This window comes from Equus przewalskii, chromosome 3 (genome assembly GCF_037783145.1).
Source record: "Equus przewalskii isolate Varuska chromosome 3, EquPr2, whole genome shotgun sequence".
NCBI lineage: Eukaryota > Metazoa > Chordata > Mammalia > Perissodactyla > Equidae > Equus > Equus przewalskii.
The window spans coordinates 18,320,399-18,334,452 of record NC_091833.1 but is presented as its reverse complement, the minus strand read 5'-3'; the positions used below and the strand labels follow the sequence as shown (position 1 = coordinate 18,334,452).

At 36.6% G+C, this 14,054-nt stretch overlaps 1 protein-coding gene across 2 annotated transcripts in view; it reads right to left on the bottom strand.

Moving 5' to 3' along the window:
* Positions 1–14,054, bottom strand: part of NFATC3 (nuclear factor of activated T cells 3) — a 127,673-nt gene that overhangs the window by 11,600 nt on the left and 102,019 nt on the right. The window contains exon 10 of one of the 2 annotated variants that reach the window (XM_070613734.1): positions 189–292. The exons of the other annotated variant lie outside the window; for it this stretch is intronic. Within the exon in view, the coding sequence (XP_070469835.1) occupies positions 192–292 (101 nt within the window). The 3' untranslated portion in view covers positions 189–191. The remainder of the gene's footprint in view (positions 1–188; positions 293–14,054) is intronic. 2 annotated transcript variants of the gene reach the window in all.

Here is a 14,054-nt window from a genome sequence, read left to right as displayed (position 1 = left end):
AGCCTGAGTGTGGTTAGAGTTAAAAAGCAGAGTCTTGCAGTCACAGTGTAGCTCCAAAGATAATGAGTGGTCCTACCAAGAAGGTACCAGTGTGTACCCTCTCCTCTGCAGTACATGCAAATCCAGCCACTGCATGCAAATACCAGACTTGGACACAAAAACAATGATACATTTCAATCAACACTCACCCTCTAGATTCTCCAGAAAGGAGCTGGAAATGAGAGCTCACTGTGGTTAGGCCATTTCTTTGCTGAACCTGATGGCTGGTGTTCCAAGTCAGACATAAACTGGTCTGTGTCAAAGAAGACAACATCATACTGAATGGAACAAACCAGAGGGTAACAATCTACTATAGCCCAACCTGTTTTTCTTCTATAATCAAGAAGAATTTAATTGTCCTTTATCTGTCAATCACCACATTAAATGGCTCCCAACATTTTATTACATAATATGAATATTGGAGTCTAGAGACTTTAGGTAACGGCTTATTTATTTTCTAAAACTGAAAGGGCAATAAGTCAAAAAGTTACAATGATGGTTTTCAGCAATTTTAAGGGAGTTTTAAATAAACTAGTTTTTATTAGATTAGATCTATTAGTAGTTCCCAAATGCTCATCTATGGCTACATTAGAATTATCTGGGCACTCAATAAAAATATAAACTCCTAGACTCTACTTCAGTCCACAGAATCAAAATGTCTAAAGGTAGTAGCCCAGAAAACTACAAACACACAATACTTTAGGGGTCATGGAGGAATAATTTTTAAACTAAAGTTCATAAACATTAGCAGGTTATAAAATCACTTCAGAGAGTTGAACTCAATATTTAAATTAAAAAAAAAAAAGAAATAGAACAAAATAGAAGACAGCAGGCTGCATTTTCTTCAATAAAGGTTAAGAATTGGTTTGTGAGACTTTCAAGTTAGTTGTATATATGTTTTTGTTTGTTATATATCGGGTCATGCTATAAAGTCTACTTCTTATTGTGGGAAGCTGTCAAAAATGTTTGAAAGTCATTGTACTGGTCAGTTTTGTGGTAGTGGCTGACACATTCAGATGCCCCAGTTAAAGAGCCCAAAATACAATGAGGCAAAGCCTTCTCCTTTGGCCTATAAGGAATTATTTTTGGTCTTTGCCATACAACTAACAACAAAGGACCTAACCTTTTAGATTCTAGAAGAATGCTTATTTTACCTTAGAAGAGAAGAATCTGTATGTAGTCTCTGTGAACAGTGGTTAATACCCTTGTCTTAGACAGATAAAGGAGGGAAAACAAAGAAGGAGCCAAGTGCAAAATGCAGCCTCACTAAAGGGGTAAAACAAAACAAAATGCGACACAAAACCCAGAAATCCTTTGTGCTTATGAAAAATTTTTCTGCCTCAAGCTTTCTTTTTTTTTTTTGAGGAAGATTAGCCCTGAGCTAACATCTGCTGCCAATCCTCCTCTTTTTGCTGAGGAAGACTGGCCCTGAGCTCACATCCGTGCCCATCTTCCTCTACTTTTTTATATGTGGGACACCTTCCACAGCACGGCTTGCCAAAGCGGTGCCATGTCCATACCCGGGATCTGAAATCGGTGCACCCTGGGCTGCCAAAGTGGAACTTGCAAACTTAACCGCTGCACCACCAGGCCAGTCCCTGCCTTAAGCTTTTTTATTACTAAATTTGAGATTACTCACCTAGTTTTCAGAAGCGATTTAAGGACTACAGTACGTGCAAAGTAGCTTAACGACTGAAGATATAATGTCAAAAGTTTCCTTTCTGAGGGTGCCCAATCTCCACAACTGAATCCTTAAAACAGACTTGGGGGTATAGAACACATGATTCCAGGTAATCACCACACAAATTAGAAGAAGCCCAGGAACAAAGCTAAGGAGCCCAACTGACACTGGCAGCTTTTGTGAGTTAGCTCACACAGTGGTAATTTCACATTGTGCTTATGGAAACCTGCACTCCTGGAGACATCTTTCTAGTTCCTTAAAATTCTGTTAATGGCTCTAAAAAAATACTTGATTCATTTCTATTGCAAAAACTGTGACCAAACATTTAAGGAAGAATTAGCACCAACCCTGTTTAAATTCTTCCAAAAGATTAGAGAGGAAGGAACACTTCCTAACTCATTCTAAGGCCAGCATTACCCTGATAGCAAAGCCAGACAAAGACACTACAAGAAAAGAAAACTAAGAATATCCCCTTAGAATATAAATGCAAAAAATCCTCAGCAAAATACTAGCAAACTGAATTAAGCAGCATATTAAAAGGATTATACATCATGACCAAGTGAGATTTACTCCCAGAATGCAAAGATGGTTCAACATATAAAAATCAATTAATGTAATACACTACACTTCACTAAAATGAAGGAAAAAAACCCACACGATCATCCAACTGATGCAGAAAAAGCGTGTGATAAAATTCAATGCCACTTCAAGATAAACACACTCAATAAACTAGAAATAAAAGGGAATTTGCTTGATATCATAAAGGCCATACATGAAAAACACATGGATAACATCACATTCAATGGTGAAAGACTGAAAGCTTTCCCCCTAAGATCAAGAACAAGATAAGAATGTCTACTTTTGCCTCTTCTATTCAACACAGTACTAAAAGTTCTAGCCAGAGCAATTAGGCTAAAGAAATAAAAGGCATCCAAATTGGAAAGGAAGAGGTAAAATTATCTATTTTCACAAATGAGATGATCTTATACATAGAAAGCTCAAAGAATCAACACACAAAAAAATGTTAGTGCTAATAAATTAAGTCAGCAGTTATAGGATATAAGATTAACACACAAAATTCAGCTGTATTCCATACACTTTCAATGAACAATCCAAAAAGGAAATTTAAAAATCAATTCCATTTACAACAGCATCAAAAAGATTAAAATATCTAGGAATTAACCAAGGAAGTGTAAGATCTGTACACTAAAAACTACACATTACTGAAAGAAATTAAAGTTCTAAATAAATAGAAACTATCCCATGTTCATGGTTTGGAAGACTTAATATTGCTTAAGATGATACTACCCAAAGCAATGTAGAGATTCAATGCAATCCCTATCAAAACCCCAAAGTGTTTTTGCATAAATAGAAAAACCCATCCTGAAATTGACATGGAACCTCAAAGGACCCTGAAGAGTCAAAACAGTCTTCAAAAACAACAAAATGGAGGACTCATATTTCCTAATTTCAAAACTTACTACAAAGCTACAGTAATCAAAACAGTGTGATACTGGCAATGCGGATAGACAGACAGACCAAAGTAATAGAATAGAAAGCCCAGAAACAAACTCTCACAATACACGGTCAATTCATTTTCAATCAAAGGCTCTAAGACCATTCAATGGGGAAAAGGCAGTCTTTTCAACAAACGGTACACAGAAAACTGGATACCCACATGCAAAAGAATGGAAGTTAGACTCCTGCCTCACATCATATACAGAGTTAACTCAAAATGGATCAAAGACCTAAACATAATTAAAATTATAAAACTCTTAGAAGAAGAAAATGTAGGGAAAATCTTCACGACTTTGGATTAGGCAATGATTTCTTAAGTATGACATTAAAAGCACAGGAAACAAAAGAAAAAATAGATAAACTGGACTTCATCAAAATTAAAAACATCAAAGGACACTATCAAGAGAGTGAAAAGACAATCCATGGAATGGGAGAAAATATTTGCAAATAATATATCTGACAAGGGATTAGCATCCAGACCTTGTAAAGAACTCCTACAACTCAACAACAAAAAACAAATCAACCAAAGAATGGGCAAAAGATTTGACTAGATATTCTCCAGAGAAGATATACAAATGACCAATAAGGTCATGAAAAGATGCCCAACTTCATTAGTCATTAGGGAAATAAAAATCAAAACTCACACTGAGATACCACTTCATACCCATTTAAGACGGGTATTATTTTTTTTAAAATGTGATGCAGCTACCATGGGAAAACACCAGTTTGGCAGTTCCTCAAAAAGTTGAACAAAGATTTTCCAGATGATCCAGTAATCCACTCCTGGGTTACCCAACAGAACAGAAAACAGAGACTCAAACACATACAGTACAGCAATGTTCATAACAGCATCATTCACAAATAGCCAAAGGGTGGAAACACGCCAAACGTCTTTCAACAGATGAATAGATAAATAAAATGTGGTATATATACACAATGAAATATTATTCAGCCATAAAAAGGAATAAAATTCAGATATATGCTTACAACACGGCTGAATCTTGGAAACATTATGCTAAGAGAAACCAAGCCTCACTCAAAAGGACAAACGTTGTATGATTCCACTTACACATCTGGAGTTGGGAAAGTCATAGAGACAGAAAGTAGAACAGAAGTTACTACAGGCTGACAGTGGGGAGAGAGAATGGAGAATTATTGTTTAACGCGTATAGAGTTCTTGTTTGGGGTAATGAAAAAGTTCTTGAAATAGCGGTGATGGTTACACAATATTGTCAATGTACTTAATGCCACTGAACTGTACGCTTAAAATGGCTAAAACGGTAAATTTTGTTATGTATATTTTACTATATTAAAAAAATTTCACAAACTTTGAGTTTTCTCATGGGAGAACATCGTATGAAATGAGTGAATTAGGTTTTAACAGCTCTAATCATTAACTCAAAGCAAGACCTGGAGGACTTTTGTACACTCTCTTAAAATTTATAAATTTGGGATACAGAATATTTTCCTTTTATCTCAAAGGTTAAAAAAATTAGTTAAATATTTACAAATCCTGAAATGTGTTTGTGGGAAGATGAACAAAATTTCCCCATTTGTCTAAGCTGCCTGCCCACTAGCAAGCTGCTTACTTTAGCCACCTCGTCAATATATAGATGTTTCTGGTTTATACAAACAAGACAATGACCTGGTGGGTATAGAAAAACAAAGGCTTTGGAATCCTAGTTTGATTGCTTATTGGATTGGTGACCTAAAGGGAAGTTGTTTAACTTTTGTGAATCTGTTTACTTATTTACTCAAAGAGGCTAGTGTCTCCTTAAATGTATATATAGGTACTCTGTAACATTTTATAGGAATGCAATTATTATTACTTAAATTGATAAAGACAGGACAATTAATTTATCACTTAATGACTTCATCTAGTCTCACGGCTTTAAATACCACCTGCATGTCAACAACTCTCAAATTTATATCTTTAGTCTATAATTCCCTTCCAAACTCTAGACTCTTCATCCAACTGACTGCTTGATATCTGTACTTGAATGTTCAAAAGATATCCTTAAACGCAACACATCCAAAACCAAACATCAGATCTTTCTCCAAAACCTGCTGCATTCACAGCCTTCCTCATCCTAGCTGATGGCAACTCCATCTTTCCAGCTGCTCACATGAAAAACCTTGGTGTCATGTTTAACTTCTCTTACCCCTTACATGGAATCTGTCAAAAAATACTACTGGTTGTATCTTTAAAATACATCAAAAATCAGACCATTTCTTAGGCCCTCCACTGCTACCACCTAGTCCAAACCACCATTCCTGGCCTGGATTACTACAATAGCGACTTAACCAGTCTCTGTTTCTGCCCTTGCCTCCCTACAGTCTTTTCTCTACCCAGCAGGCAGAGCGACCCTGTTAGAAGCTGAATCAGATCATGATTCATCTGTTCAAAACCTGACAACAATGACTTACAAGAGCCTACATAGCAGTTCTTAAAAGAATGATCAAGGACACATGGGGTTCCCTGAGAACTTTTAAGGAGTCTGTGAGGTCAAAACCATTTTAATAATAATACTAAGATGTTTTTGCCTTTTTCACTATCATTCTTTCATGAATTTATAGTGGAGTTTTCCAGTGGAGCTACATGGTATGTGACAACTTGATTGCTGTAATGGGTAATGGGATGTGTGCCTACATAATCTTGTTTTTAAAGTTCTCCATTTTAACTTCTAATACAATGAACACTGATAGACATAAGCCACATAAATAAAAGTTCTTGAGGATCGTCAATAATTTTTAAGATTATATGAAGGAGTCCTGAAACCAAAAAGTTTGAGAGCTGTTATCCTACAAGTTCTGCTTCCCCGTTACCTCTTGATCACATCTCCTACTATTTTCCCCCTAGATCACTCTTGTTTTAGCAACACTGGCCTCATTGCTATTCCTCAATAAACCAGACACGCTCTCACCTTAGAGAGAGGTGAGAGCTCTCTGGCTGTCTCTTTTGCCTGGAATACTCTTCCTATAGGTATTCATATTGGTAATTTCTTCATCTTCAAGTTTTTGACCAAATGTTACCTCATCAATGAAGCTTATTTAGATTACTCTATTTAAAACTACAATTTGCTACCCCACTTTACCCCACCACAATCCAATTATCCTTTACCTTGCTCTTTTGCTTTTTTCACAACACTTGTTACCTCCCAACATATTTTATAATTTACTTAATTATTGTGTCTATTGTTTACCATCTGTCTCTTCCCACCAGAATGCAAGAAAGCAAGTTCTGTGATGGCAAGGATCTGTTTTATTCACTGAGGGCCTACAATGGTGCTTAGCATATACTAGGCAATCAGTAAATGCTGTCTGCCAATCTTTTTTTTCTTCTTCTTCTCCCTAAAGCCCCCCTGGTACATAGTTGTATATTTTAGTTGTGGGTCCTTCTAGTTGTAGCATGTGGGATGCCGCCTCAGCATGGCCTAATGATTGTGCCATGTCCGCACCTAGGATCTGAACTAGGGTCAGAACTGGGCCACCGAAGTGGAGCATGGGAACTTAGCCACTCGGCCCCAATAAATGCTGTTTGAATGAACAAATAAGTACAGATAAATTCAAAACAAGGGCAAACAATATAGAAACTAATGCAATCAATCAATTTATAAACTTTATATTTGCAATGATTCATAGTATATAAAATAAATCAATATTACACTGTAAAAAGCAGTAATAACATTATAAATCAGCAGCCAACAAGATTACGTGTTGTGTCACTCATACTACTGGATTTCTGATGCAAGGGAAAAGAGTTAAAATTAAAATTTCTTATTGTGAGAAGGTCCAGAGATAGATCCAAATATACAGGGAAGTTAAGTATAAGATAAAGGTGGCATTTTAAATCAAATAGAAAAAATATGGATTATTTAATAAACAATACTTAGACTACTGGGTAGCTATCTGAAAAAATTATAATTGGATCCATTCCTCATACATTCCCCAAAATAAATTCCTGGTGGATCAAAGATTTACAAAATCATAAAAGTAATAGAAGCTATGGGAGACAAAATAAAATATTCATAAGTTACATAAATGTAAAAAAAAATTCTTCATGACAAAAAACATGAAACACTCAGGGAAAAAACTTGTAAGTCATAGCTGAATGAGCTAATGAACCCCACATATAAAGGGCTTCTTCTATATTCTATAAATCAATAAGAAAAGGATGAACAATCTAATAAAAAAGTGAGCAAATATCAACAGAGATCATATGTTTGTGATAAAGATTTTCTCTTAGCATATGAGAAGGTACACAACCTTACTTCTAAGTGAAACGCAAATTAAAATTATACTGAGAAGCTATTTTCCCCCTATCCCACTGGCAAATAAGACATTTGATAACAGAATGTGTTGGTAAAGATATGAGAGGAATAGGCACTCTCTTACAATGCCAGTGGCAATGTAAATTGGTATAACCTTAATGGAGGACTATTTGGCAATCTTTCTCAAAATACTGGTCTAGCAATCTGACTTCTAGGAATTTATCATATATACACACGTACACAGATGTCTACAAAAATGTGGGAAGTGACATTTGTAAAAAGTTAATCACTATACTTGTTACACAGATAATGACACAGCTATAGAATGGAATATTTGATAGAATATTTTATGGAATATTCTATTATAAGAAGATCTTCCAAGGAAGTTCTTTTATGTTACAGTGTAGAAAAATTTCCAAGATTCCATACATGGAAAAAGCAAAATGCATAAGAGTATACATACTATGCCAGTAAAAATAAGGGAAAAAATATACACAATTGCTTATAAATGCATAGAACAGCTCTGGAGTAACCGTCAAGAAACTGTAACTCCATATGCCTATTCAGAAGACAACTGGGTACCCAGTAGAGACTTTTCACTACGTACTTTGTTGTACCTTTAGTATTTTTAACATATGAGTGTATGACTTTTTCAAAAACTAATGATTATCTTAAGAAATCCAAGTAAAATTAAATTTAAAAACTCCCATTCTACATAAAATCATCTATAGATGCTTTTAAATACACAATAAAGGACTTGATTTGTTCCACATTCTTGTGGATGTAAAGTTAGAATGCCTGCAACCATCACTCTCAACTCTAGCCTATCTTCCACCAGAACTTAAGAGTTTCATACTTTTCCTCTTGCCCAGATAGACGGGCTAAATGGTATGTTTCAAAAATGTCTCCCTCCCTGCTCCCAAAAATGTCAGATATATTCAAACAGAGAAGAGCTGTCTCAGTACATTTATGTAAGTTCTATCAAAAGCTAAATTCCCTGGCAAGAGGTAACCTTGTAATGCAAAGCCAGAGAACTGTCACCAAACCACAAAAGCTGAACTGGTGAACCTAAAATTATTTCTGTCTCATTTAAAATATATATATTTTTTTGGTGAGGAAGATCGGCGCTGAGTTAACATCTGCTGCCAATCTTCCTCTTTATGCTTGAGGAAGACTGTCACTAAGCTAGTTTCTGTAACATTTAAAATATTTTTGTCCCTGTGAATTATCCATTTCCAAAGGAAATCAGAAACAGGATACGACTTTTAAAATAGAATACATCTTGAGACACTGGCTTTGTATATTACATACGGTAGACATCAGAAAGTTACTATGTTGTTGTGTTTATAGAGGTGAGATAATATAAAGTAACCAATTACAGCTATTTCAAAAACCACTAAACACACGTGAGACAATCTAAATTTCAGACAGGCCTGGATTCAAATGCCAGTCCCAGTGTTTTTGGCTACATAACACCAGGAAAGTGCTTAAGATCTCTGAGCCACATCTCTAAAAATAAGGTTAATAATTCACTTTTCAAAGACTGTAGGGAAAAACTAATGAGCTACTAGCAAAGTGCCTAGCACAGAGCCCCAAAACTGCAAGCTTTATTAAGAAACGTTAACCACAATTTATTATTTTTAAATATACTTTTTGAAGTGAACTTATTTTGAAGATTTTTGATATGCTGTGATATTCTGGTTATTTAGTGGTAGCTTCTCTCAGAGTTTTCATAGTTTATGTACAAATTTTAGTGTCAAGTTGATTCAAAGAAAAATTTTTGTTCAAATGGGGTATAATTAACTTGTATCCATGGAGATATATAGATGCACTTGATGTAAGAAATAAAAGATCTCTTCAAATGTTTGTCCTTGCTTCATTGGGTCTGAAAATTAGATTTTCTTATTATATGTCCAAGAGTAGCTGTGTCTAGGTCCTGAATCCCCATCACGGTCCATTCTGCATGAGCCATGATCCAAAACCTAAATGGGCATTATTTATGGGACCTTTCTGCCTCTGGAATTATTCATCATAAACAAGTTAGAGGCTGGATGGTACATGTATGCTTCCCAGAAGAGGATGCATGAGTTACCCAGAGTCCCAGTTAAAGGAGAAGGTTCCATATTATCTACCTTACTCCACCCAGTGCCCCTGAGTGGTTAAACACCTCATTTGTGACCCACTCTCACTCTTGACTACACACAGCTTTCTTTTGTTTTATTTATTTAACTACAATAAACACCAGTGAAACGAGTATTCAACAGGTGGGACAGAACACGGAATAATATTTACCCTCTCTGATTCTCCACAGTAATATTTACCCTCTCTGCTCTTCCATACCAGCCTCCTGCTTCCCCCATCCAAAATAACCACCTGAATCTTGTATTTATCATTCCCCTGCTACTTGAAAGCAGGCTCTTCTGCTTGTCACCTATATACAGAACTGCAGGAGCTGAGGTCACGTCTAGAGTCCCTGTTTACAGTCGAATTAGCAATTGCCCTACATTCAGGATCAGCATGTTACTGCACAGAGCCTGCAAGTGGCAGTGTCAGTTTTCACCACAGCAGCAGGTCAGGCTATATTTAACATGTACCCTCTTCTCTGCTGAAGAGCTGCAGCTGCGGCTCTGCTAGTTTGTGAACAAAGGAGGACAAGTGGGAACTGAGGTACTCTAATGGAAAGTTGTAACTGGATTCAGCTTAATCACACATTAAATGGGCCTGTATTTTCAGGTCTAAGACAGTCTAATTTAACAATTAATTTTAATGAAAATGCTTAACATAGCTGTGACAATTTCTATATTTCTGTACTATTTTAATGTGTATCATTTGGTCCAAAAACTGGGACGTAGACACTATAATGCATAGAAATGTTTAGGAAAAATTACAGCTCCAGGTATACAAATTGACATATGAGTAAAAACTCATTGATAATTTTTTAGATGCAGAACACACTTTTTAAGCAGGGGCAATGGTACATGTAGGTAGCAAAGAAAAAAGAAAGTAGCAAGAGTTTTGAACAGTGCCCTAACTGGTTGAATAAGTATATACCACAGCCTTCCAAGGGCACTGCTTGAAAGAGAACATCACTTGGGTATTCTGTTGTTGTTATTACCCCAAGGAATATCCCCTGAGGAGGGAGCCACACTACTCTGAAGCAGAGAAACGCTTGTGGAACACTTCTGAGCTTGGAAGGTTGATATGAGGGATAAAAATCACCTCAATGAAACTGAACAAGGATAATGGTAAAGTTTAGTCTTGGGTTCCAAAAGCAACTTATGCAAAAATCTATAGTAGGTGGCGGGAGAGAAAGGATGTAATTTAGCAGCACTTATGACTCACTAAATTAACAGCAAGACGGAGTTAAGAAAATCCCCTGACCTCAGGCCATACTGATAAAATAAAGTCTTCTGAACACGGAAGATGACAATCCCAATCCACCCTGAGCTGGCCTGAGTGTGTTCCCTTCTGGATATTGCACTATGAAAAGGAATTAAAACACCAGGGTTCAAGCAGAGGGGAACAAAAAGGTGGGGGAAAGGTGACATTGCTGGAGTGTTTTTAAGACTAAGAAAGAGGGGCTGGCCTGGTGGCATAATGGTTAAGTTTGCATGCTCCGCTTTGGTGGCCTGGGGTTCGCCAGTTTGGATCCCAGGCACAGACCTAAACACTGCTCATCAAGCCATGCTGTGGCAGGTGTCCCACATATAAAGTAGAGGAAAATGGGCCTGGATGTTAGCTCAGGGCCAATCTTCCCTAGCAAAAAGAGGAGGACTGGAGGCAAATGTTAGCTCAAGGCCAATCTTCCTCAAAAAAAAAGACTAGGAAAGAGATCAAGATTTCATACATGTGAAGCACTATTACAGAAGGTGGATCAGATTTCTTCTGTGTGACTCCCGAGGCATCAGATCCCGCATAAAACAAGGGCAGCTGGAACTCAAAAGGTCTTAAGATGTTCCAAAGAAGCTGGAGAGGAAGAGACACACGGGAATACAATATCACTAGGGATACCAAAGTATGAAGTCCAGTGTGAAAGAGGAAGATGGAGTAGAGAGCCTTTAAAACTTCACCTGTACTCAGAATCTATAATCTTAAGATTGCCCTGACCCCTCTCACAGACCAAGGCTCTATGGAGAAAACAGCATTTTCTTTCATCTATTCTGCTTGCTCTACATTTGCAGTCTCAACCCACAGACTGATGAGAAACATGATTGCAGATACTGGAAAAACTCCTAAAGTACTGAATTAGAAGTCAGGAGACTTGGGTTTTAGTCTTTACTCTGCTATTGACTGAGGGTGTTACTCTGGATGAATACCTTAGGCTCTGCAAAACTCACATTCTTTATCTGTAAAATGAAGAAGCTGTATTAGAGTAGTTCCAGCTCTGTAAGTCTTGAGTTTCTGAGACGAGGTACACTAATATCTTTTCTATGAAACATCACTGAATTTATAATAAAAAATTAAGGTGTTAATGTCCACGTTCCTAAAAGTAACAGTCAAGTAATACCTGAATGATTCCTGACAGATTCCATCTTACTTAAAAACTTCAAACATAAAAAGGAGGTGTAAATAAATATAAAACAGGAATAGGATTAACGAAAGTTACTAGGATTAGATGTTAAGGATATTTAACTAGTATAGCAAAAATTTTCTAAAAACTACTTGTGTCCTCTGGTTGTAGAGTAAGATTTACTTTGTACTTAACACAACAGAGAAAAGTTAAAATAAAACTTGAGCTTGGGCTAACTGCAAACTTTACATTAAGTGCTTCGAATCCTTTTTGGCATGTTTTATGGGTTACTTTAAAAGCTAACCAGAAAGGGGACATTCAAGTGCTACATAGTTCAAGGCCTATGAAGTATGTTGTTATTGTTTTTTAATGAGTGTATATTAAAACTTTGCAGAACTGTAGGATTTTCTAAACATCTAGAATTTTACCTTCAGAGGCAAATTCAAATAACATAATCAATGAACTAGTTGGCAAATATAAAAAATTCATTTTAGAGTTCAAATTAAACATCAAAAATGAAATTTCCAAAAATTATGCATCCAATAAGCCCAAGTGCTCAGGAGTGTATTTTAATTTTCCCCCCTTTCTAATTACTGCTAGCACCACTGAGCTACTATCAAGCCTCCTGATAGGTGGCAATGAGGGAATTCAACAGCCAGTCCTTGTCCTCTGTGGGGCTACAATTGGGAATTTTCTTGATCATGTGCCCTCTACAATGAATAGAGCAAAAATGAAACTGCTTTTACACTTGCCCTCATAGACCTCATCTTTCCAGAGTCTCTGTTTTTGCAACACATCTTCACATATTCAAAAGGTGAAATAAATAAAATTCTCACAAAACCTTTCTGGAAGTTCTAATTTATTGCCCCCCAAAATCACTCAATCTGTGGTAAATTAGAAAAAGCAGGTTCCAGCTTTGGTCTCTTTTTAGAAGAAAAAACATCTTCATTGTGAAAAAATGAGCAAGAAGACCCGTAGAGACCTGCTCAATAAATCTCGTGTCTTCATTCCATCATATATGGGTGGTAGGTTATGACTCAAGGTCTCCCTTTGTTTCAGGGATTAAAAAAAATTATAAATATAAACCTTAAAAGCACTATGAATAATTAGTCTAAAACTGCCAGAAGAATGAATAGATAACATTTTAAAAGCCTACGTATATTTGGAAAAGCCTTTATTTATTTCAAATCTGTTTTGCATCAAAGCAGTAGCCTCCTCTCTACCTTGTGTTCATCATTAAGTACGCAGTGACACTTACACCAGCTGTGCAAGACAGAGTATCAGAGCCCTCAAGTACTCCCAACACAAGTGTGACAGATCACATGCAGTTGTGAACATGTTCATGCAGTGAAATTCTGCATACGCATTCCGGGAGAATGTTCCATTACTCTCTAGGAATTAAGAAAAGCTTGAGGGATCCCCTTTAGCACAGAGTTCTAACCATCACGGACTGCTGTTGTTGGGAGGCAGCCGCAGGGCTACATGAAAAAGACTAGACAGAAAAGATCTGATTCTGGTCTCAGCTCTGCTACTTACCAATTATATGACCTTCAGAAAGTCCAATTCTCTAAATATCACTATCTACCTCAGAGATAAAGGATTAGTAAGGATTAAATTAGATAAATAGGAAAATGTTATGAAAATTGTAGGTGTTGCTTTGGTTTACATATATACTTTCTGTTTATACACAAATGACCTGGCACATCCCCTTGTGGCTTTGAAAGCCATCCTCTACTATGCCATTTGCCCTCCAGCCACAGATAATCATGCTTTCCCAGAAACAGCCCCAGGCTTCTGCTTATGCTGACTGATCTGCCCTCTGATCCTCAATTACTGAAAATATATACTCATCCTCCAAGACTCGACTCAAATGTCATCTCCTCAAGGAAGCTTGCTAAATTCTTCTTATGGAATCTATCACATTCTCCATTGATCTCCTGATGTGCTTCTTTTATATCTTGGTTATAGTCAGTCATGCACTGATCTAATGGTAAAGCTCTGGGAGAGTGGGTGTCACATTTTATTTCCCTTCCCT